This window comes from Lutra lutra, chromosome 2, assembly GCF_902655055.1.
Source record: "Lutra lutra chromosome 2, mLutLut1.2, whole genome shotgun sequence".
Classification (NCBI taxonomy): Eukaryota; Metazoa; Chordata; class Mammalia; order Carnivora; family Mustelidae; genus Lutra; species Lutra lutra.
The window spans coordinates 162871341-162895373 of NC_062279.1; the positions used below are offsets into that span (position 1 = coordinate 162871341).

Sequence of the window (24033 nt, forward strand, 5' to 3'; positions counted from 1 at the left end):
CAGCTTGGCAAAAGTTGCTATCTATTATTCTCATTCTATAGATTAGGGAGTTAAGGCAAAGAAGTTAAGTGTTTGCTAAGGTTGTGCAGTCATTGGCAGGATTCAAATGAATTTCCTGGGGCCTGGTTGGTGAAGTCTGTTGAAAGCTTCTGACTCTTGGTTTCCTCTCAGGTTGAGTCTCAGTTTCCTGGGTTCAAGCCTTGTGTTGGGGTCTGTGTTCAGCGCCGAGTCTGCTTGAGTTCCTTACCAACTCTCTTTTCTATCTCTCTCAAACAAATCTCTAAAAAAAGAAAGTTCTTTTCCTTTTACAGACTCCTCAACCTTTCTTTCTGTAAAATTGGGATAGTAATTTTATTTTTTGTGGTTGTTTTTAAGTTCTTCCTCTGTGAGAGAAGTGAAGCAGTGTAAGACAGTATTAATGATCTCTGCTTTCTATACCTTGTGCTTGGCTGTACCTTTTTTTCTTTATTGTGTAAAATATACATATGACATAATGTGTAACCATTTTAAGTACACAATTCAGGGTCATTAGGTACATTCACAGTGTTCTGGTTTTCACTTTGAATTACCACATTCCGTCCAAAACAACACAAAATAAATAACAGTAAGCAAAGTTATTGCACTATTCTGTTCACCTAATGCTGCTAATTCAGATGTTAGTGTTTGTGGTATCCTGGAAGTAAATCAGGACACTTGTTTACTTTTTTTTTTCTTTTTGTGCCTAGTCAACATTATTTTCCCACATATGATAGATGTAGCTAATGTTATAAACAGATACATTACTGCTTTCTAGGAGCTTATAGTATAGAGCACAGTGGAAATAGGCAGCTGTCAATGAATGCAGAGAGATATACAGCTGCATAAATACTACTTACTTACTTACACTGAAGGAACATGTTGTTTAACCATGAATATAAATATAGATTTTTTTTGGACGAGGGATGTGTTGGTAAGTGAATTTCGTATTAAGATAGTTTCAAGGCAGAGGCATTCTCTTTTGTCTTCTGCTTTTAGAGAGGCTCTTTGAGATTAGCAGGGACTGAGGAGGCAAGGACAAGATGCTTTTTGTGGGTGGGGGAGTAAATGCAAGTGAAGTAGTTAGAAGATGGTAAATTGAAAAATGTTCCTGGAAAGTGCAGAGGGACCTCAGTGAGTGAGTTTGTATGGGATGGTCTATTTAAAACATTTGGAGGGTGTAATTGAATCAGGCACTTTTTAAAGTGAAATTTTTAGCTAACAATCAGGGGAAACTTCTTTCTTTTTATAAGAGTAGAGACTAATTAATAGATACTTTTTATACGAAGTCAGTGATTAAAGAGATTCAGAGCTCCTAGAGGCAGTCATCAGTCAGGAGGGGTTTAAAGTAAAGACCCTTTATTTTCTGTTCAATGTAACACTTATGGCATAATTAGGTACATCTGCAGTGGGTTTCTCAACCCTCTATTGGTAAGGTTTGTTTCCTTTAACTGGTGAACTTTAATTGTGGGAGTAAATATCAGAGATTCTAGAGTCTTCCACCTGCATTTTTATAGTGTCCTGGTATAGCATTGTGTAACCAGTTACAACTTTTTCTTTCTCTTTTGTTTTTCTGGCATGTAATACGCTTTTAATAAAGAGCATATTTTTGAATATCTACTTTGAATATCTAGCATATTTTGAATATCTACTATATACGAAATAATATAATAGATGATGGGTTCCAACTAACTTCTTTCTAAAAATGTATTCAGTGACCTTTATTATTTATTAGATTTTTTGAGAAACATCCATTAATCCTACTATATGCTAGGTGTTGGTGGTATGTTAGACACTGGAAATAGAAGGGGCATGAGAAACTCACCCTAAAGAGGATATCAGAAGAGAGAACACATTATTTATTTCTATTTTGAGTTTGAATCATGTCTTTAGTTTATCGAAAAATGATACTAAGGAATTATCTCTGAAGATCTTAGAGACCATTTATTCTCAAAATATTTAGATTGGAGTATTTAATTTGATAAATGCTTGAACTGTTAATGGAAGTACTAAATACAGACAATATTTATTTAAAGAATTTCTCTCAGTGGTGGTAATTAAGAAAATCCTAACCACGAGATGCATAAGTAGTTGCCCGTGTGGTAAGCCAAGTTCTTGGCGGTATATGATATCGCACATTGTTAATAGGCTACAGTCATCCGGTTGTGATTAAGAGTCGGCTGGATCCCCTTCTTAGTTCTTTTCTGCATGAAATTTGCTGACCTTAAGGGCATTATGGGAGGGAAGCTAGCTCTAAAGACTGGATTTACTTTTTCAGCTTCAGTTATTTCTGAAGCTCTTGCTTTCTGAGGTTTCCAAACCGTATTCCCTGCATGTATCAATTGAATGAGATGTCTCCTTTGACTGCATTCGGTTGTCACTTCAGTATGACCTTTTCTTTCTATCTTCACTGCCATGACTTATATTCTGGTTTATATTCTGTTACTTCCTGCCTGGACTGTTGGAACAGACACTCATTGGGAACAAGCATGTAAACTATAGCTACAGTTTCTTCTCTGGATTAAAATAAAATCGACTATATGGGAAAGCATATTTTGAACTTGAAAGCACTACACAAAATATAAGTTGTAATTTCTCTCTGTTACATTTGTCATTATGTCACAGTCTTACTTAAAAATCACCGGTTGCTTCTTTTAGATGCCTCTTTCAGAGATTCATTGTCCTTCGGTGCTGACAGCTCCAGGCTTTCTTTCCAGATTCATATCCTTCATGTCCTGCTGCTGCTCCTTCCAGCAGTTGCTAGTGTTCTCTTCCTTTCTTTGGGGGACTGTTGGCATAGCTGAGGACAAGGCTGTTCTCTGCTGTGTGGGACTGGACTGAGCTTTCTAGTTGCTTGATTCTGGGGCTCCACACACCTCCCCTGCATGTCCATAGCAGCAGTGTGGAGAGGGGTGAGTGTGACGGGGACGGGCAGAACACTGAGTGGTACTCTCATGGAGAACCAGTCAGTTAGCCAAACTACTTTGTCAGTCCCAGAGCTCATGTTAGTTCCTGTTTGAGTTCTTGCCTTTTTTTTTTTTTTTCCTAACCCCACTTACTAAAATCCAATTTCTCTTTCCTGATGCCACCCAAAATGTAATTGCTTGCATGTAAAATTCAGGCATCATTTGTATAGCAGGGATATATATATATATATATATAATATATATATGTATAATATATATTTTGGTAATAATATATAGTAATGAAACTGGCTTAATCTTTGGTTTGAGTAGAGGAAAACAAGTTGGAATTTAACAGTGGTGTTGGTTGCTGGCTTTGGTTAAGTTTTATTCTGTTTCAGCTGATTTCTTTTCAGTAGAAAGTTCTGTTCTTGATTTAGGAAAAAGAAAGGAATGCTCAGTGTATAATGCTAAAAGATTTATCACATCATATTGCATGTAATATAAAGTGAGGGCACCCAGCGGAGGAAATTTGTCTTAATTGTTATGTGGATGTCCAGCACCAAGCACAGGGTCTGACACATTACAGGCACTTTACATCATATTTACTGGAACAAATGAATTCTGTTTAGATATCTGAGAAACATGTTTCTGGCTATGGAATACATGATACGTGCTGGTGCATTTTGGATAGCTAAAGTAGATGTCAGTGAGATGTTGGCAAAGGAGAGCTATTTTGTCATTTTAGCAGTTGTCTTTGAAACCCTTACACCAGATTCATTATATGCACAGATCTTTTGTAACGGTTTGTGTATTTAAAAAGAAATTTAGGTCAGCTATTGTGAGTTAAAATGATAATTTGAGCTGAATTAACCTGGAAGGGAAACAGTTGAGAAAGAAATGAAAAAGACTTCAGAAAAGGTAATGGGGTTCAGAATTCTCAGTTATTCTGAGATTTCTAGTCCTTAAGTCACTGTACCAAAAAGAGATAAAATTTTATGTGGAGAAATGGATCACTCTTGCCATATCCTCAACTCCTGTTTTTCCTTTTCTTCTGCTGCTCCAGCTTGGCAAAACACCAAATCCCAGAGCAATGTTCATCATTTCCCTCCTCCATTCCTTGGACGCATGCAGTATTGCAAGCTTCTAGGATTACAGTAGCACTTCCTGACAGCTGTGCCTCTCAGCCTTGCCTCCATTCTGTTTTCCTCTGTCACCAGAGTGATCTTTCTGTAATGGATCTGATTGTGTTGGGCTTCTCCTTGAAAATCCCCTATTGTTTTCAGGATACAAATCCAAATTCCTTAGTTTGGAAAAACGACTCTTAGAGATCTGGCCCCTTCTTTCCAGTTTCTTACCTGATCTCTCTTCTTTTCTCCATTTTTTCCTCTGTATTCCAGACATATTAACTAGTGGCATTTCTCTGAATGTTCGTTTTCTTTTCATGCCTCTGAACTTACGACGTTTCTTTCTTTCTTTCTTTTTTTAAAGATTTAATTTATTTATTTGACAGAGATCACAAGTAGGCAGAGAGGGAGGCAGAGAAAGGGGGTGGGGAGCAGGCCCCTGCTGAGCAGAGAGCCCTATGCGATGCGGGGGGCTTAGTCCTAGGACCCTGGGATCATGACCTGAGTTGAAGGCAGAGGCTTTAACCCACTGAGCCACCCAGGCATCCCATTATAATGTTTCTTTTTCCAGGCATGTGTTTCTCTCCCTCCCTATAGTCATCAACTATAGGTCATTTAAAACTTCCCAAGGTTACCTCTAGAAAACGTTTGACTTTCCTTCCCAGTCTGTATTGGTTCCCTTCCTCCATGCTCTCCTCGTACCCTACAAATAGTGTTTTCAGTGGTCCCTAACCTAATGTAGTAGTCCACATGCTTCCCTTCTCACTAGACTGTGAACTTTTTTCAAGTACAAGATACTCTTATAAGCCCTTTAATTCCTTATCCCTGTCACTGGTTTGCACAGTATAGAAGCCTAGAAGTTTATGGTTTAGTTAGTATATGAAGTAACAGAATTTATCAGAGACACAAAATTGCCTGGCTAAGTCCTGGGTATTTTGATTGTGAGAAGTAGAACATGGTTCTTGCCTTGTACATAAACTTATTTGTGTGGGCAAAATGACCCATGAAACAGTTAGAGATTAAGAAAGTACAACATCAGGGCGCCTGGGTGGCTCAGTTGGTTAAGTGACTGCCTTCAGCTCAGGTCATGATCCTGGAGTCCCGGGATCGAGTCCCGCATCAGGCTCCCAGCTCCACGGGGAGTCTGCTTCACCCTCTGACCTTCTCCTCGCTCATGCTCTCTCTCACTGTCTCTTTCTCTCTCAAATAAATAAATAAAATATTTTAAAAAAAACAAAGTACAACATCAAATGAGGACTTAGGTTAAATGATTTGAGAATAAAATATAATCAGATTTCAAATTCTTTGGCATTTCATATCTGTTCTTTAGTTTTTCTACTTAATACTTACCACTGCTAACATGCTCTGCCTTTTACTATTTATCATGTTACACTTGCCTTCCCCAGTATGCTGCAAGTTTCATGAGGAATTTTTTTTATAATTTTTTATTCTTTATTAACATATGATATATTATTAGCCCCAGGGGTACAGGTCTGTGAATCGCCAGGTTTACACACTTCACAGCACTCATGAGGAATTTTTATTTCTTTTTTCACTATGGTATTTCCATGCCTGACACATGGTAGATACTCAATAGATAGTTGTTGAATGGGTGGAATAATGTTCAGGAAAGGAACTGATACCCTGAAAGATAGTACAGATACAATACAGAAACACTTCCTGGAGATGTTACACCTGAAACAGACCTTGAAAGGTAGTGTTTTGTTAAATTAGTTAATTTAATTGAAAAAAATACCAATTTTGTTTTTACATGAATTTTTTTTTTCAGATCATATGTTCCTACTAATTTTCTTTTAAGGCTTTATGAGGTTTTTAGAGCCCTCATCATTCACTTTACTTTTAGAGTTTGACTGGATTAACAACAAAGCCTGTTTAATCAGTGACTGATGATAACTAACCCTTGTGTACTCATTGCAATAACACTTTCACTCCATATATTTATTAGCAAAATAAAATACGTAAAAAAAACAGGTTTGCTGGAGGCAGTAACACATTGTATTTGGATCCTCTTTATTCCGTATGTTAGGATACCTGTTTGCTTATCTTTTACTTTACCTCCATCAGAATAAGTAAAAATGAGTTTGAACTTGTAGGCATGTCAGGGTTCTGGTTGTTTTGTGATGTAAGAATCATAATTGACCATTATATGCCTGCAGGTTCTTTGATTTTAGCAAATCTTGATCAGTTTTAAATACACATACACACGTGTCACATAACTTAGGATTGTGTTGCCTGTTGTTATAGTTTTAAACTTTTCTGTTTGCTTCTCTTCCAAGACTAAAGAAATTAAAATTAGATTTTGACTTCAAACTATTAAAAGTGTAACTCCTCCAAATGAGTTACAACTGGAACATGCATGTAATCTCCTTGTTTTTACGCCACATTCCAAGCCCCTCTGGTCCCCTATCCAAGGAGAAATGTTAGGGTCTTGAGGATGTCTCAGGTCCACCTGGATTACATGCATGTTCCAGTTGTAACTCAGGATTATACAAGGGCATGAATACCAGGAGATGTAGTTTATTGGGGGGTCATTGATGTAATGATCTACTGCACCCACTGTACAAATAGTTCTGTTACCAAAAGAAAAAAAATTATTAATTGGTTTCCAGAAGTGTCTTCTTGACATTTTTTTCCCTAAGCACAGAATTAGATTATTTCTTAGGCCATTGTAGCTGCAGTAGATTTAGTAAACATCTAGACTATTTTACAGGTGTGGTAACTAAGACACAAGGACAAGTGATTTGTGCAATATCAGACGTTAGTTTATAACAGGGGCAGAATGATAAACTAGATTTTTAACTGTTGTTGAGAAGACCAAACTGTGGCTAACCCTTCTATTATGCTAGTAACCACTTTAAACTTTTAATTTCTAATTCTAGAAGTACATGTGGAACTGATGGTGTTTTAAAAGGGTATTTTAGTGACCTGGCAGAAGTAGAAGTAAGTTCTTAGAGTTTGTCAATCTGCCAGTCAGCTGGATTGGGTGTAATTGAAGTTTTGGCAGTACATTTTCATTTTAGTGTATAGGCTGTTTACTGTTTGAGTCAACAAGTAACTTTTACTAATCTGATTTTAAGCTTTGAAAAGCCTTAAATTGTCTCTAAATTGTTAGATTAAATTTACACATTTTCCATAGGAAGAGTTTTTTTTTTTTTTTTAAAGGGGGAAGTTTTTTTTTTTTTTTAAAGATTTTTATTTATTTTACAGAGATCACAAGTAGTCAGAAAGGCAGGCAGAGAGAGAGAGGGGGAAGCAGGCTCCCTACTGAACAGAGAGCCTGATGCGGGGCTCGATCCCAGGACCCTGAGATCATGACCTGAGCCGAAGTCAGAGGCTTAACCACTGAGCCACCCAGGTGCCCCCATAGGAAGAGGTTTAACCAATAAATGTATATTAAAGAAAACATGAGGAATAAGATTTTTAAAAGTTGTCTTTTTTTTTTCCCAGTGTTTCCTTGTTAAATTTAAGAAGTGATGTATTTTAAAAGGTATAATATGGGTGGGCCCTGATTGTTGAATAGAAAAGTGAAAAAAAAAAAACCTTTCTAAGTATCATGTAACTCTTCTATATATCCTTTTCTTGTATTCTCTGCTGTATTTACTTGGATTCACATTTTAATTAAACTGGATTCTTCAAAAATATCACCTTGTATTCTGTGATTTTTAGGTTATTTTTTCTTTTTTAAAGGAAGGCATTCTATTTTTTTGGGGGGGAATGATTAGTAAATATGATGTTGAATAAGAAAAAAATAGTTCAAGATGTTGAAGAATATAGACAACCTGAAGTCAGTACTAGAGTTACTTCTGGTGGTGTTGCCTAAGATCCATTAAATTGTTATTTATTTTTAATGAGTTGTGTCCATATATTACACTTTCGATGACTCTGCTAGACTTTTAAAAACCCATTGGTTTGACTTAGTCTGAAATTTAATGTTTTTAAACATTAAACGTTAAATGTTTTAAAATTTAGTGTTGTTTTTCTTTTATATTATATTCTCTTAACTATATAGCCTATGTTTTGCTGTGGCAAGTTAGTGATTGCCCTTCATTCTCTTTCAGATCCCTGCCTATCACTGAGTCCACCATGCTTCACGGAAGAAGACAGATACAGTTTGGAAGCTCTTCAAACAATACATAAACAAATGGATGATGACAAAGATGGTGGAATTGAAGTAGATGAAAGCGATGAAGTAGGTGGAAAGCTTTTCCTGTTATTCTCTTAAATTTTCCCATTATTCATCATATGTGACTCAGGTTCATCTTCATTATCTTTAGTTTTTCTCTTTGCATTCTAATTTACCCTTTGTATTTGCACACTTTTCCTTTTTTCTTTTTTCCTCATGCATATACAAGTCTTCCTAGTTTTATAAGAATCCTCAGTCTCATGTTCTTGCATTTCTCAAACATATGTCCTCTTCTGACTATATCAGTTAGTATCTATTGCTGCTTTATAAATCACCACAAAGCTTAGTGGCTTAGGACAGCAGTTTATCATTTCTCCTGATCCTGTGGGTTGACTGGGCTCAGCTGGGTACATTTTCTGTTCCCTTTGGTATGGTCTGAGGTCACTGTGATGCTGTGTGGTTGCATTCCGCTGGAAGCTGGGGCTGAAATGATGACTTCTTAGTCTTCACAGTCTTTCTTCACATGGTCTCCCGTCATTCGTAATCTAGCTCAGGCTTCCTTACAGCATGGCAGCTGGCTTCCAGGGAGCAGTGTTCCAAGAAAACAAGTTTCCGCATGAAAGTACTTATCATCCCTTGCTTGCCTTGCCAGTGCCTGTTAATATCAAATTGGCTTGAAGTAAGTGATCTGGTTAAGCTCACAGTCTGTGTGGGAGAGGATTATACAAGGGCATGAATACCAGGAGATGTAGTTTATTGGGGGGTTCATTGATGTAAGATCTACTGTACCCACTGTACAAATAAATCATGTTTATTTCTGAGCATTATCTCTTCCCCCTGACATCCCTCTGGCATCCCTTTTAGTTTCTCCATAGAAGTTGTTTTCTTTGGTTGGAATCTTATTCTAGCCAAGTCCCCTGGTTGTTTTTCAGGTCTCTTCAATCTCTTATATTTGTCATAGTTGAGATGCTTCTCTTTTAGTTTCTATGATACTAAATTATGTTTTTTCTACATTATAATCTAATGTTATATAACAGTCATATTCTCTAATCACATTGTTACCCAATAGTTGCAGTCTCTAAAGATTAATTCTTTTTTTTTTTTTTTAAAGATTTTATTTATTTATTTGACAGAGAGATCACAAGCAGGCAGAGAGGCAGGCAGAGAGAGAGAGGAAGCAGGCTCCCTACTGAGCAGAGAGCCCTATGCGAGGGCTTGATCCCAGGACTCTGAGATCATGACCTGAGCCGAAGGCAGCGGCTTAACCCACTGAGCCACCCAGGCGCCCCACTAAAGATTAATTCTTGACTTGCTCTACAACACTTTTACCTTTCGAATGCTCATCCTTTTGTAGGCTACACTTGGTTCCTCCATCTCTAAGCCAGTGTAGATTCCTGACCTACATATGTTGCTTTCTGCCTGACATCTTTTTTTTTTTTTTTTAAAGATTTTTATTTATTTATTTGACAGAGATTACAAGTAGGCAGAGGAGATAGGCAGAGAGAGAGGAGGAAGCAGGCTCCCCATCGAGCAGAGAGCCCGATGTGGGGCTCGATCCCAGGACCCTGGGACCATGACCTGAGCCGAAGGCAGAGGCTTTAATCCACTGAGCCACCCAGGTGCCCCTGCCTGACATCTTTTGAGGGCTCTTACTTTTTCTTTCAAGTTAGTTTGTCTAAAGCAATATCTCAGCTCTCCTCTTTGAAATCTGTGACTATTCAGTGGCCCTTCTGGACCTACTTCTCCTTAGTTTAAAATTTTCCAAATCAGGTGTTGGCGGACTTTTTTTTTTGTAAAGGCCCAAGTTATGGGTTGAAATGTGTCCCCACAAAAATACATATTTTGAAGTCTTAAATTCTAGTACCTCAGGATGTGACCTTATTTGGAAGTAGGGTAATTTCAGATGTAATTAGTTAAGGTAAGGATATACTGGAGTAGTGTGGGCTCTTAGTTCAGTATGACTGGTATCTGTATAAGAGAGGAGAACACCACATCGTGACATAGACACAGGGGAAAAGCTGACCCTGACGATGGAAGCAGAGATTGAAGTTATGGAGCCATAAGTCAAGGAATGACAGGGATTGCTGGTGACTAGAAGCTAAGAGAAAGGCATGGAACAAATTTCTCTGTTTTTATAGACCTCAGTTTCCTCATTGGTCAGAAGTGAAAGTCCTATTGCTCTAATCACCCGGTCTTTCTGCTGACGAGCCCCATCCCAGGGTGATCTAGAGGCACCATTCTAATAAGTACTCTCTTAGCATGACTCTTGTGATCAAAAGGGGCATAATACACACTTCTTACTCAGGAAATTCCAAGGGTTTTAAGAGCTCTCTGCCAGGAACCAAGGACAAAGACCAAATATATTTCTTATACCACAATTACAGAAATATTTAAATCTGAAAAGAATAGCAAAAATTCACATTTTTTCAATCATTAAAAGTACCCTCCAAGGAAAGATCTGTTAAACTTGCATGTAATATATAGACAGGGAGGGATTAAGTAAGCTTATGCAGGTATTTGACAGCCTATTTAAATGTATCTGATTGCATAATAGTTCCTCGAATTACAAGTTATTTTAATCTTTTTAACCTCATCATCAGATATTAAATGCTCAGATGTGTGAAGTGTTACCATTTTCACTGTGCCAAACAAAGTAAGCAGGCATGGCTGTATAATTTATACTTACATGGAATTCATCTTGAGTCTTTTAAATTTCAGCGAATTCCAAATATTTTATAATAGAGATTAGAAGTAAAAACTTTATGTTAAAATGTAAAGCTTATTTTAAAAAAACTTAGAACTCTGTGAGTATGATTGGTGAACTTTAATATTTAAAACAGGAGATGTTTATTCTTGGTATTTCTTCTAATATTAATATTAGAAGCAAATAAGGTATGCCTCTATATTTTATTAGTACCTTACAGAATCTAGAAATCTACTGTCCAGTATGGTAGCTACTAAGCTATGTTTGGCTATTGGGCATTTAAAATTGAGATGTGTTATAAGTGTAAAATGCACTTCAACTTTTGAATATGAGAAAAATAATGTAAAATACTTAAACTTTAAAATATTCATTACCTGTTGGAAATATGGGCATACCAGATTACATAAAATACGATATGAAGCTAATCCCATGTGTTTCTTTTTACTTTTTATTGTGATTTCTAGAAAACTTAACATCACATATATAGATCAAATTAATTTGTATTGGAAGCACTGATCTAGAGACTGTGGTGTGTTGTAGGCTTTAAGGAAAGAGTTGTTAATTCTGTGGTTCTTGGACTATTTTGGTGCCTTCTGATCTGCATAACTACATCTTGATTTATATTTCTTGGTTAAGTGTTTCTTTTTTAAAGAAGTGAATTGTAATATCATTCTGGGTTTCTAGCAGTCATCATTAGGAAACTTCATGAGTTTAATAAGAAACCTTAGTCAAAATTAAAGTACTTAATTTCTTGTGATTTTGGTTTAAAATGTTAACTTTTTTAAAATTTAGAAAAGTATTTTAGCATTTGAAATGCTACTTAAAAACTTAATTTTTTTCTCTTTAGTGCTTCTGCTTTTGTTTTTTGTTTTTGGTCATATGAGAAAGCATTTACTCTTTTAATTTATGCATGCATTTAATATTGAGCTGATATTTGAAGGTCTGTTTACACCAGATACTCAGATCTTGGAATATATCTGGGACAGAACAGAATCTCACATTAATCTTCAAGCCCTAAAGTGGACATTTTGTTGGATGCTTGTAAAAAGGTAGACTAAACAAAAAACAAAATAAGCAGGAAAAAGGGGGATGAGAGCAGGTAGATGGTGGGTAGCTGTAATTTTAAATAGGGTGCTTTCGGCAGGCCTCACTGGGAAGTAACATTTAAAGGGTGTACCCTATGGAATACTGGGACAAGTAAGAGAATAAGTATCTGGCAGTTTTTCAGAGCTGTTCTCAAATTGAAAATAGAGGACAAGAGTGTTTTAGATTAGGAACGGGATATAAAGCTTTTGCTTTCCAGGTCATTGTCTTCTGACCCAAAATCAAAGAGATTAAATGTCAGTGTATGCTCAATATGTGACCTGTTTAGATTGAGGTTTTGATTACAGTCAAGTTTGTCTATTCTGACAATATTGAAGATATTTTGGAAAGTGTAGGTACTTGATTAAGAAATACTTTTTTTTTAAATAAGAGAAATCGGGCACCTGGGTGGCTCAGTGGGTTAAGCCGCTGCCTTCGGCTCAGGTCATGATCTCAGGGTCCTGGGATCGAGTCCCGCATCGGGTTCTCTGCTCGGCAGAGATCCTGCTTCCCTCTACTCTCTCTCTCTGCCTGCCTCTACATCTGCTTGTGATCTCTCTCTGTCAAATAAATAAATAAAAATCTTTAAAAAAAAATAAATAAGAGAAATGAATGATTTTGTTGATTTGAACACAGCGTAGGAGGCAATGACAACTGACATTGTTATTGCCTGCTTTGTGGACTGAAAACTTTAGTATAGTCTCTAGTGTGCATGAACTTTGTTTTTACTTTTCCTCTTTTTTAAAAAGAAAAAATTTAAAAATCCTTTTTTCCCTAATTTTTCTTCCTTATATATCCATGCTTACCTTTTACTGATACCATTTGGAATAAATAATTTTAGAGTTTATGTTATCAGTTTTTGATATTTATAACTAACTTTAAACCAATTTATGTAAAAAAAAAAAAACAAAAAACTGGTTGTATCTGATATTTCAGTTTTTCTTAGATTTAGCTAATCTACCTGAATAGCACCTCTGTCATCTTTTATCTGTATACTTCTTAGAAAACTTAGTTAATAGCACAGATGTATGAGTGTCTGAAACAAGGAGAGTCACTATGAAAGTATGCAAAAGTAGGGTTAAGAAAACCTACTAGAAATACATTTTAAAATAGGATCAGTGAGTTTTGAATTACATGGAGTACTGTTTCCAAAGGAATAAATGCATGTGTATTTTTACTGAAAATTTTAAGTTAAAATTTTAACTTATGTAAACCTATTTTTTGCTGTGTAACAAATTACCCCTCCCCGGCTCCCAAATATGGCAGCTTACAACAGTGTATGTTCATCATCTCACAGTTTGTTTGGGTCTGAAATCTAGGTGTAGCTTAGCTGGGTCTTCTGATTGTGGGTCTTTCAATAAGCTGCTATAAATGTCAGCTGGTATTGTGATCCTCTCAAGGCCTGATACATGGTGGATCCACTTCAGGCCTAATCGTGTGGCTTCATGGTTGTTGGTCTTCACAGGTCTTCACTGGTTGTTGGTTGGGGATAACAGTTAACTGCCACATGGCTCTCTCCATAGGGCAGCTCATAACATGGCAGTGAGCTTCCCTTAGAGAGTGTGGGAGGGAGCTCAGAGAGCAAGAGAAGGTCAGCAACCTGGGAGTTAAAGTCTTTTTGCAAGCTAATCTTGGAATTGGAATCCCTTTACTCTTGCCAAATTTTGTTTGTTAGAAGGGAGTCACTAGGTCCAGCTGATACTCATGGGAAGACTGTTTGACAAGATATGGGTGTGAGAATGTTGGGGTCATTGGGAACCGTTTTAGAGACTGATTAGCACAGTTTGTTTCTATACTCTACTCAACTACAGATGTTTGATGGGAAATTCTCAAGCCATGGAATTATAAAATATAAAAACGATAAAGTTATACAACTTCCTTCAGAAGGCTTTGTGTTGGAGGGGACCCACAATAAGACTTTTCATGTTGATCTTAGTAATAGAATATGTCCAGAATTTTAAAGCATTGATACACCCTATTAAAATTATCTATTAAGTACTATTTTGCTGTTAGTAATTATGTGTAATTATATGCATAAATGGACCAGTACAACTTATTTGACCAAAGGATCACTTGGCATTCAACTGAAAGGACAAACAGAGCAAAGGTAAGGTGAGGAGAGATTAGGTGCTAAAGAGTCCTTGCCGTCTGTTAAGTTATAATTATTGAGGCATTTCCCTGCATATTGGAATTTTTATAGTTTCATAGTTCAGTGAATGTGTTATCATAAAAACAGGCTTTAAATCTTTCTGGAAAATAGTAGCAATAAGCATATAAATAGAGTAGCAGAGACTGTTACTGGGTATACAGTTAAAAAAAAAAAGAAAAAAGGGTTAAATGGCCAAAATTGGGAAAAATAGGGAAATGATCTTTTAATTTTGTTACTGTAGGAATTATCGAATTTACGTTTATGGATTTATATGCTAAAGTAAGAGAAAATATTGAGGGTTTACCATTTGTTTCACTCTATAAGCACTTTACATGGACTGTGGTATGGACTCCTCATAGAAGCCCTATGAGCTACCAGTATAGTATCCTCTCCATCTTTGCAGATGGGGAAATAGGCTTAGGGAAGTGAAACAGTCTGCACATTGCCACCAGCTTGTGAGTGGTATGGGTGGAGTTTGAGTCCAGACTGAATACATGTTCTTTTTTTTTTTAAGATTTTATTTATTTATTTGAGAGAGAGAGAGAGCATGAGAGTAGAGAAGTCAGCAGGAGAAGCAGACTCCCGCTGAGCAGGGAGCCTGATGTGGAACTCTATCCAGGGACTTCAGGATCATGACCTGAGGCAAAGGCAGTTGCTTAACCAACTGAGCCACTCAGGCGCCCTGAATCTGTGTTCTTGATTTCCAGCGTGTGTTGCTTTCTCACGTTAATGTTTATCATCAATCTCCATCGTTATGCCCTTCCTAATATAATTTACAAATAAATAGCTATGTGTACGTGGTGTACAGATATAGTAGATATACCTGTATCTATATACACACACTATTATATTAGACATATTTGATACATACATATTATTATATTATGCTTTTTAAAAAATATTCACAAATATAAATGAAAACTGAGATAAAATTAAATATAATAGAAGTTCTCATATTTTCTCCCTCATGAGTGGATTAGATTGTATATCTCTGTGGGGTCTGGGCAACTGAAATTGGAGATGACTATGCTAATGAACTATAAAACAAGATCGGTTATAAGTCACATAGACTTCATTCCAGTTTTATAAGAACAGGTAACAGAATTTTTTAAAAATGCAAGTTCCAGAGGGAGCTGGGTGGCTCATTCAGTTAGACATCTACCTTTGGCTCAGGCCATGGTTCCAGGATCCTAAGATCAAGCCCCACATTGGGCTCTCTACTCAGTGGGGAGCCTGCTGTTCCCCCGTTTGTGTTCTCTCTCTCTGTCAAATAAATAAAATATATATAAAAAAAAGGCAAGTTCCAGAGACACTGCTAATGTTAATATTTATTCTTCTTTAATTTTCACTGTTTGCTGTATATGGGTCTCTTAACTATATAGCACATCAATTCCTGATATACTTATGGTGACCACTCTGCTTTTCAAGATTGAAATTAGTTCTGCTGCCTCTGATACCTGGAAGAAATGGTACTGTAAGAATGAAGCAAAACTTACACATTTATGCTAATAAAGAAAAAAAGGCAGGGGATGATTAAGGCAGAGCATTTAGATATCATTTTGATAAGGGAAGACATGGTTAAAATCTACATTTTATTTCCTTTGTTTCAAAAATACTTCTATAAATTGGTCACTATAACCATTGTAGCTACAAATTTTAATTTTTATTTGGAGTGTATCTGTTGATATGTAGAGATCTAGAAGAGAAGTAGTGATTACGAACACCTATAAATAGGAGTCTATGGAAGAAATAGTCTTCTGTTATCTGCGAAGAAGTCATCTCTTAGAATATGTGTACAGTTTTTTGATATTCTGCAATGCACCAAAATCTTTTAAGCATCAAATTTTGTTTTGCTGTTTCACTTACCTCTTCTCTTTTAACATTTTTTTCAATTACAGTTTTGGCAATTCAAAATAATATCGAGGCTCTCTATATGTTTGGAAGCAAGGTAGAAAAAAGGTTGAGACCCTCTTTGCATAAAGCTTAGAATGAAGAAGGAAAGGCAATAAGTCCTGAAGACAGAGTGGGTCAGTGCACCCAAATCTTTGGCCCTTAAGGGACAGAAGTGGATGAAAAGGAGTTGGCATAGTTCCTGAAGGTTGCTCTAAAAACCAATCAAAGTATGTTCCTTGGACAAAGCGGCAATGTGTGGAAATGCAAAATTTCAGGACCCATCCCAGACCCACTGAGTCAGAAATGTGGGAGGGGACCCCAGAAATCTGTATTTTAACAAGTCCTTTGGTAATTCTGATGCCCATGTTATCCTTTAATAAATCTTATGGTTGTTTTTGTAATACATACTTTTGTAACAGTTTTTATAATCTCGGGCACGGTATTTGTATTTGGCAACTATTATGGTCTTGCAAAAGATACGGTTTCCTGACCCTGTGATTTCACTTTTCCCAAGTTCTACCTTAAAATTTTCTTAATATGTTCTACTGGAAGTCATAAACATGTGTAACACAGTAATTATTATAGTAATATATTAATTGTTACTGGAAAGCAGGGTGTGCTTGTATATTGCTGGGGAGAGGATTCTTTGCTTTTGTTAAAGTAAGATGGTTCTGTAACCTAGAATGTCCAAGAACCATTATATAAATTATTGAGATAGGTCTTAAGAAAGTGTCTTTATTATTTTATAGTTGTACTTAGGATATTTCTTAAGTTCTAAGTTTGCTGTCTTGCCTCAGCAATTTTTAGTTGGGTACCCAGTCTTTTTATTTCTTGTCATGACAATTGTAGTACCTCTTTACTGGGCTTCCTTCTCTATCTCTTGCTTTTCCAGTTAATTTACCAGTTGCTGTTATCTTTCTATTTATGATATTTGTTAAGAATGGATTCTCCCAGACTATTTATTTTTTATTTTTAAATTTTTTTTTTAAAAGATTTTATTTATTTATTTGACAGACAGAGACCACAAGTAGGCAGAGAGACAGGCAGAGAGAGAGGAGGAAGCAGGCCCCCCGCTGAGCAGAGAGCCCGATGCGGGGCTCGATCCCAAGACCCTGAGATCATGACCCGAGCCGAAGGCAGAGGCTTAACCCCCTGAACCACCCAGGCGCCCTTAAATTTTTTTTAAGTTGACTCCATGCTCAGTGTGGAGCCCAGCGTGGGGCCTGAGCTCACGGCCCTGAGATCAAGACCTGAGCTGAGATCAGCCTAACCAATGGGCCATCCAGGCACCCCTCTCCTAGACTATTTCTATTCATGTGTCTTCTTATCCCTCAGAGCAACTACCATAGAACTCAGAAGACTTTTTCCTACCCTACCATTGCTTGCCATCCAGAGAGTCTTGCCTCTCCCCCCTCCGACTGTGATGTAGTATAATGGTTACCTTCTTTTTTATGTCCTTAGTTGCCCGTCATTTGAGAAACACCATTGGTACTATCTAGTTAATACATACAGATTAAGTGGGCTTTTGTGCTGCAGTTGGTAGGTACTTAAATATCATAACAGTTTTTGTGGAAAAATGTTTTTCTTTTTCTTTTCCTTTCTTTTCTTTTCTTTATTTATTTGACAGATCACAAGTAGGCAGAGAGGCAGGGCAGGAAGCAGGCTCCCCTGCTGAGATAGATTCTGATGTGGGGCTTGATCCCAGGACCCTGAGACCATGACCCTAGCTGAAGGCAGAGGCTTTAACCCACTGAGCCACCCAGGCACCCCAAGGAAAGATGTTTTTCAAATGGCAAATACACTCTTAAATACAACCAGTGTGTAAACTGGGAATGAATGGTCTATGGTATGAGATCTGTCTATAATGGGAAAAAATTTCTGAAATCATTTTGTGGCCTTGAGACATTTAACCCACTACCTTTAGCCTCTTTCTAGGAAGTTACCACAACCCCTGCTTCAACTAGTAAATCTTTTAGCCCCTTTTCTCCAAAGATTTCCATTTTCTTTAGACAGACTATCTGGCAATTACCTGTTTTCATTAAAGAAATCTTCCCCAGGGCACCTGGGTGGCTCAGTCGGTTAAGCGGCTGCCTTTGGCACAGGTCATGATCCCAGGGTCTTGGGGTGGAGCCCCACGTCGGTCTCCTTGCTCATTGAGGAGCCTGCTTCTCCCTCTCCCTCTGTCTGCCACTCTACTTGTGTTCTCTCTATCTCTCTGGCAAGTAAATAAATAAAATCTTTAAAGAAAAAAAAAAGAAATCTTCCCCATTCCTGTTCCATTAGTCTTTCATTTCCCTTAACAGGACTTTCGTATTAAATACTGTTATGCACTAGAAGTGGGCAGAGCAGCAGGGGTGTGAATCAGGATCTGTCTCTGTACTGCTTTAGTTCAGCCTGACTGTATAGCCAGTCCTGCTCTTCTCCTCCTCCCCCAGGCATTTTCAGGATCATGGCATGGCAGTGCATTTATGTAATATATTTTTTTGTGAGTTTAGCAAACTTTGCATATCTTGTCTTCTAAAACATCTGAGTTTCAGTGTACAAAACCTATTTCTGTTTCATAAGTGAATATTGTACCTTTACAGTAACATTAACTCTATCGACCTTATAATTTTTGTTGTTATGGATATGGTGACATATAATTCATCATCCAAACTGGAATACTTTTGAGAGTAGAAGATGGTACTATTAATAATTACACCAGGGCGACAGGTGCACATGAGGATTGTCCGAGGCAAATGGGGCCATATAATTAACTCACTATATGTCTTTCCACAATCTGCTTTCCACTGTAATTACCTTTGTCTGTGTCTTGCTCACTTTACTAAGTTGTTATTAAATTGATTCAAGTATTGTGCCAAGGTTTGTGCTGTTAGTAAAGGTTGGATCTGTTTCAGTTCAGTTTATCATACTGTCTTTATGCATGGGCCCCTTGTTTTCTAGTAATATGACAGAGACTTTGATATAATTCTAGTTTTTCCTAGAGCTAAGTGATTTTTTTTTTGTCTTTTTATTCTCTGGAAATAAAACAATGTAACAGTATTTTCTATATTAACTTAAAACTCATTGACCCTTTCTTTGATTTCTAGAATTTATTTATTTTTAAGATTTATTTATTTAGAGAGAGACATGAGTGGGGGGAGGGGCAGAGAGAGAGGGGAGGGAGAGAATCTCAAGTGGACTCCACACTGAGCACAGAGTCTGATAGGGGCTCGATCCCACAACCCTGAGATCATGATCTGAGCACAAGTCAAGAGTTGGAGGTTAACTGACTGAGCCACCCAGATCTTATTTTTTTTTTTCCTTTTGTTGTAAATTTCTGGCTTTCCCGATTATTCATCTGAAGAATTGTATATAGTAGTCTAAATTTTCCTATTCACATACCCAGTGTTTGGCCTCCAGAATTTCTCCCAGAAGTAAGTGCTGCAGTCACTAACCCCATGGTCTTCAGAAGACTGTTTTGCTCTAGAAAGCTGTTCTTGTGGCCTTAAGGTGATAAGGTGCTATGCTACATCAGGAAGCTATAAGGTAAATTGTTCTTATCCTCCTGATAACCCCACCATCTATTGATTATAACATCATGGTTCATAAAGCATTTATGGTTTCTCACCTTATCTTCAGCAGTCTTGTTTTGGGATAGGCAAGACAGGTGGTATCCCTGTTTTATGGCTGGGACTGCGGCTCTGATTATGTTACTTAGGTCACACAGCATAGGGGACTGGGCTGGAGCTCAACCATCTCAAGTCCTGTTCACTCTTGAACATGTTTAGGCACAATGCCAATTGTTGTTTCTTGAACTTGTGTTCAATTTTGAACCCTGGACTCTGAAAGAACATCCCTTGCTTACATTCCTGAACTGTGTTTCTATTAATGACTTCAGTTTTAGTTGCAAACCTTTAGGCATCGATGTCAACTCTTTCACCTGGACCTTATATCTGCTTGTTCCCTGTATTTGGTCTAAATCATACTGACTTGTGTCTTGAGTGTTACCTTAAGCATGGCTAAGAATCTCCTTATGTCACCCTAAAGACTACTTTTCACCCCTGTATTTCCTTTAGGCTTTCTATCTTGGCCTTGCTGGGTCTGGCCTGGCTTGACTTTGCTCATGGCATTGACGAAGTACTGGTATTACCAAATGTTGATGACTTGCTTTTTATTACCACCCCCCCATCCCCGCTGACCTTTTAATAGGGTTATTAGGCCCAGAAGGCTAAAACTCTAAGGCTATTGAATTCACTTGATAAAGAGAACCTTTTTAAGATGAAGGAGTATTTTGCCTTGATCCTGAAAATGTTTCAAAAATTTGATAAAAGATATTTGAGAGCCTTTCACTTTAATTGCTAATCCTTGCCCACTGACTCTTATTTTTTATATCTCCCAAGTTCCTAAAATTTCTTTCAAGTCTTTATTAGGGAAGTATAGAAATTTTTATGGAATTTAAAAGCCTGTTTTTTTTTTTAAATTAAGTAGTTGCTTTTTTTGTTTTTATTCTTCTTTTATTTTCTTTTACTTCATTCCTTTAAGGGCTTGGGAAATATGCCTAGGCTCCTGACTAAGGGTGTTTTTGAGCATTCACTTAAAAACAAAATGTTTTTAAGTTCCTATTTATATATACAACACTGTACTGAATATGGAGCAGAATGAAAAAACAAGCATAGACTTCCATATGCTTACCATCTGGTAGGGCATATGAGGCTCTATCTGTCTAATAACAAGGCATGTCATGGCATAGTATGTACTAGGAATACACATGAATCATGGAAGTGCTCTTGTGTCTCTGAAGAGTATATATTCATTTGAGGAGCATCTAGAAAAGCGTGAAGTAGAAGTTCTTGAGATGGGGCTTTGGAAGTTGGCATGGTGTTTACAGTTGTAGATGATTAGGTGAATCACTCCAAGAGGAACGGTCAGGGGGCAGGAAAAAAAAAAGCAAGAATATAAGGTACTAATTTATGCGGTAGCTGATGATTCAGTCTGACTGGAGTATGGTGGCATGGGGGTTAGCATTGAAAATAACTTGCTTGGTTTTTTTCTCTTTCTGCTTCTGGTTACTTCTCCTTCGATTCTTCATTGTTCTTACTTTTCTTGCACCCTAAAGTGTATGTATTGTATAAGATTAAAAACTGTGTTTTTTTTTTTTTTTAAAGCAGTTTGGTTTACAAGATTGAGAAGGCACAGAGATTTCCTATATACCCCTTACCCCCACACATGATGTATATTCTCTCTTATTGTTAGCATCACCTACCAGACTGGTGCATTTTTTACCTACTAAAGACTAACTTACACTGACATGTCATAATCACCCAAAGTCCATAGTTGTCATTAGGGTTTGGTCTTGCAGTTGTACATTCTCTGGGTTTGAATGAATGTACAATGAGATGCACTCAACATTATAATATCACAGGGTATCTTCACTGCCCGAGACTTTCTTAGTCTTTATTGTTTCAGGCATTTCTTCTGTTCCTTTCTCTGTTTCTTCTCCTGATACTCCCATTACATGTATGTTATACCTTTTGGAGTTGTCTCACAGTCCTTGGATACTCTGCTCTGATTGTTTTTTCAGTCCTCTCCTTGCTTTTTGGTTTTCCAGATTTCTACTGATACATCTGTCCTCTGGGGTAGAGTTTTTCTCAGCTGTGCATAGTCTACTAACAGGCCCATCAAAGGAGTGTTCTGAAAGTGCTAGAACTAGTGCTCTTGATCTGTAGCATCTTTTTCTGGTTCTTTCTGTGGATATCCATCTCTTCTTATTGCTTTATCTGTTCTTACTTCTGATTTACTTTATCCACTAAAATCCTCAGGGTATCCTCTTGATTGTTTTAAATCCCTCATCAGATCAGTCCCTACTATGTCTGGTTCCGATGCTTGTTCTGTCTCTTCAGATGTTATTTTTTTGCCTTCTGGTATGCCTTGTCATTTTTTCCGGAGAGCTAGACATGGTGTATGGGATAAAAGAAATGCTGCAAATAGGCCCGTAGATATATGGTGGTGAGGTGTGGGGAGGGGGGAGGTGGTCTGTAGACCCATGATTAGGTCCCAGTCTTTTCATGAACCAGTGATTCTGGATGGCGGCCTTCACAAATGTTTCTCAGTTTTAGGGTTTTTTTCCCCCTTTGATGGGATAAGATGGCTAGAGTGAGTTGGGAGTTAGGTATTTCTCTTCTCCCACTGGAAAGCTAGAGAACCTGGTAGAGTTGAATTGGTTCTGGTCAGTTAGGCTCTGATAATACCCCTGCAGGATAGGCTCCAGTTAACTAGTTGCCCCTGAGGGTAGACCTGATTGAGACAGAGTGCTCTGGAGTACACATCCTTTTCTCAACTTATAACAGGATTACATCCCAATAAACCCATCATAAGTTGAAAATATCGGAAGTCGAACACACATTTAACAGACTTTAACCTACTTTAAATGTGTTCAGAACCCTGACATTAGAGTTGATCACACTTGAGAACCACCACTATAGTCTACCATATATAGCCTAGACTTCTTAATTTGGCATTGAAAACATTTTATTGTCTGGTCATAATCTGTCCTTCTAGCCATTATCATTTACTCTGCAACTTCTTGATGCACTCTTTATTCTCCCCAAAGTGAACTGTTGAAAGACTGCTCTTTGGACATATCTGTATTCTTATGACTGGAGAGGCCTTTCACTCATGATTTCTCTCATTCTCTTCCTGTTGCATTTTGCATGTGGTTGTCTTGGGTATCAGACTAACATTCCATAGATGGGGTAGTTTTTATATTCTATAACACAGAGCATCCTAAATGGCAATTTGCAGTCAGTCCTGCATTTAATACATCTTGAACATTTTAAATTACTTCTCTTTCTGTGTTGATTTTGGTAAATTGTTTCCTCAAGAAAACCATTCCTTGACCTTGGCTCTCCCTGTCAGAATTTTGTACACTCTGTAATATCTTTAGTTGCGGTTGTCCAGTTTTCCTAGTAACTTTGTAAATGTGTTGTGACAGATTAAAATTTGAGTATGTAGTGTATATGATACTAAATTGTGAATTAGTGGGACTTAATTGTGTAACATTGTACAACATTTGACAATAATAGTACTTGATATCCCATTAAGGAAAATTTACCCCCAGATTTTAAGCTGGAAAGTCACTGGAATAACTGCTTAGAAGAGTCACAAGTACATGATTTTTTAGGTTTTTGGTTATATACATGAAGAGTTTTGTACAAATTGAAATGTCTTTGTGCTAATTCCCAGAACAGCCAATAAAATCTCAATTATGACAAAACAAGCAAAAACCACAAAGAAATGGGTTATAGTTACAACCCTGAGTCTCACTGATGGAAGTACTTTAAACTCTTCTACCCTAAAAAGCTAAAATATAATAAAAAGATATTCACAAAGTTTAATGTATGGCAAGTTAATGTAATCTCTTAGAGTTTGGCTTAATGATGATGAGAGATGAGTAGTACATTTAGAATAAATAATGTCTTTTTTAATGAATGAAATTGTGCCCATAAAAGATAATGAGTTTCTTGAAATTCTTGATGATTTAAATATTTGAGGTATATCTTACATTCAATTCAGTGCAGAATTTTGGCTATACAGTTTCATGAATTTTGACAAATGTATATACCCATGTATCTACCACCCCAGTTGTGGTATAGAACATTTTGATCCTCAGATTTTGAAACTGTTACATTCTTTTGTGGAAGACAGTGAAGAGAAATCTTTGTGTTGCTATAAAATCTATTATGTATAATTGGTCAGTAATTTTCCTTTACCTTTCCATTGCCTGTTTATTTCCCATACTTTGTGGTGTGTTTAAAATCTTATCCCAGGGGCACCTGGGTAGCTCAGTGGGTTAAAGCCTCTGCCTTCAGCTCAGGTCATGATCCAGCGTCCTGGGATTGAGCCCCACATCGGGCTCTCTGCTCAGCAGGGAGCCTGCTTCCTCCCTCTCTCTCTGCGTGTCTCTCTGCCTCCTTGTGATCTCTTTCTGTCAAATAAGTAAATAAAATCTTAAAAAATAAATAAATAAAATATTA

General features: G+C 37.2%; 1 protein-coding gene across 2 annotated transcripts in view; it reads left to right on the top strand.

Annotated features, from left to right (window-relative positions):
* Positions 1-24033, top strand: part of STIM2 (stromal interaction molecule 2) — a 144145-nt gene that overhangs the window by 52074 nt on the left and 68038 nt on the right. For both annotated transcript variants that reach the window (XM_047719066.1, XM_047719067.1), the window contains exon 2: positions 8125-8255. In XM_047719066.1, coding sequence (XP_047575022.1) covers positions 8125-8255 — 131 coding nt within the window. The remainder of the gene's footprint in view (positions 1-8124; positions 8256-24033) is intronic.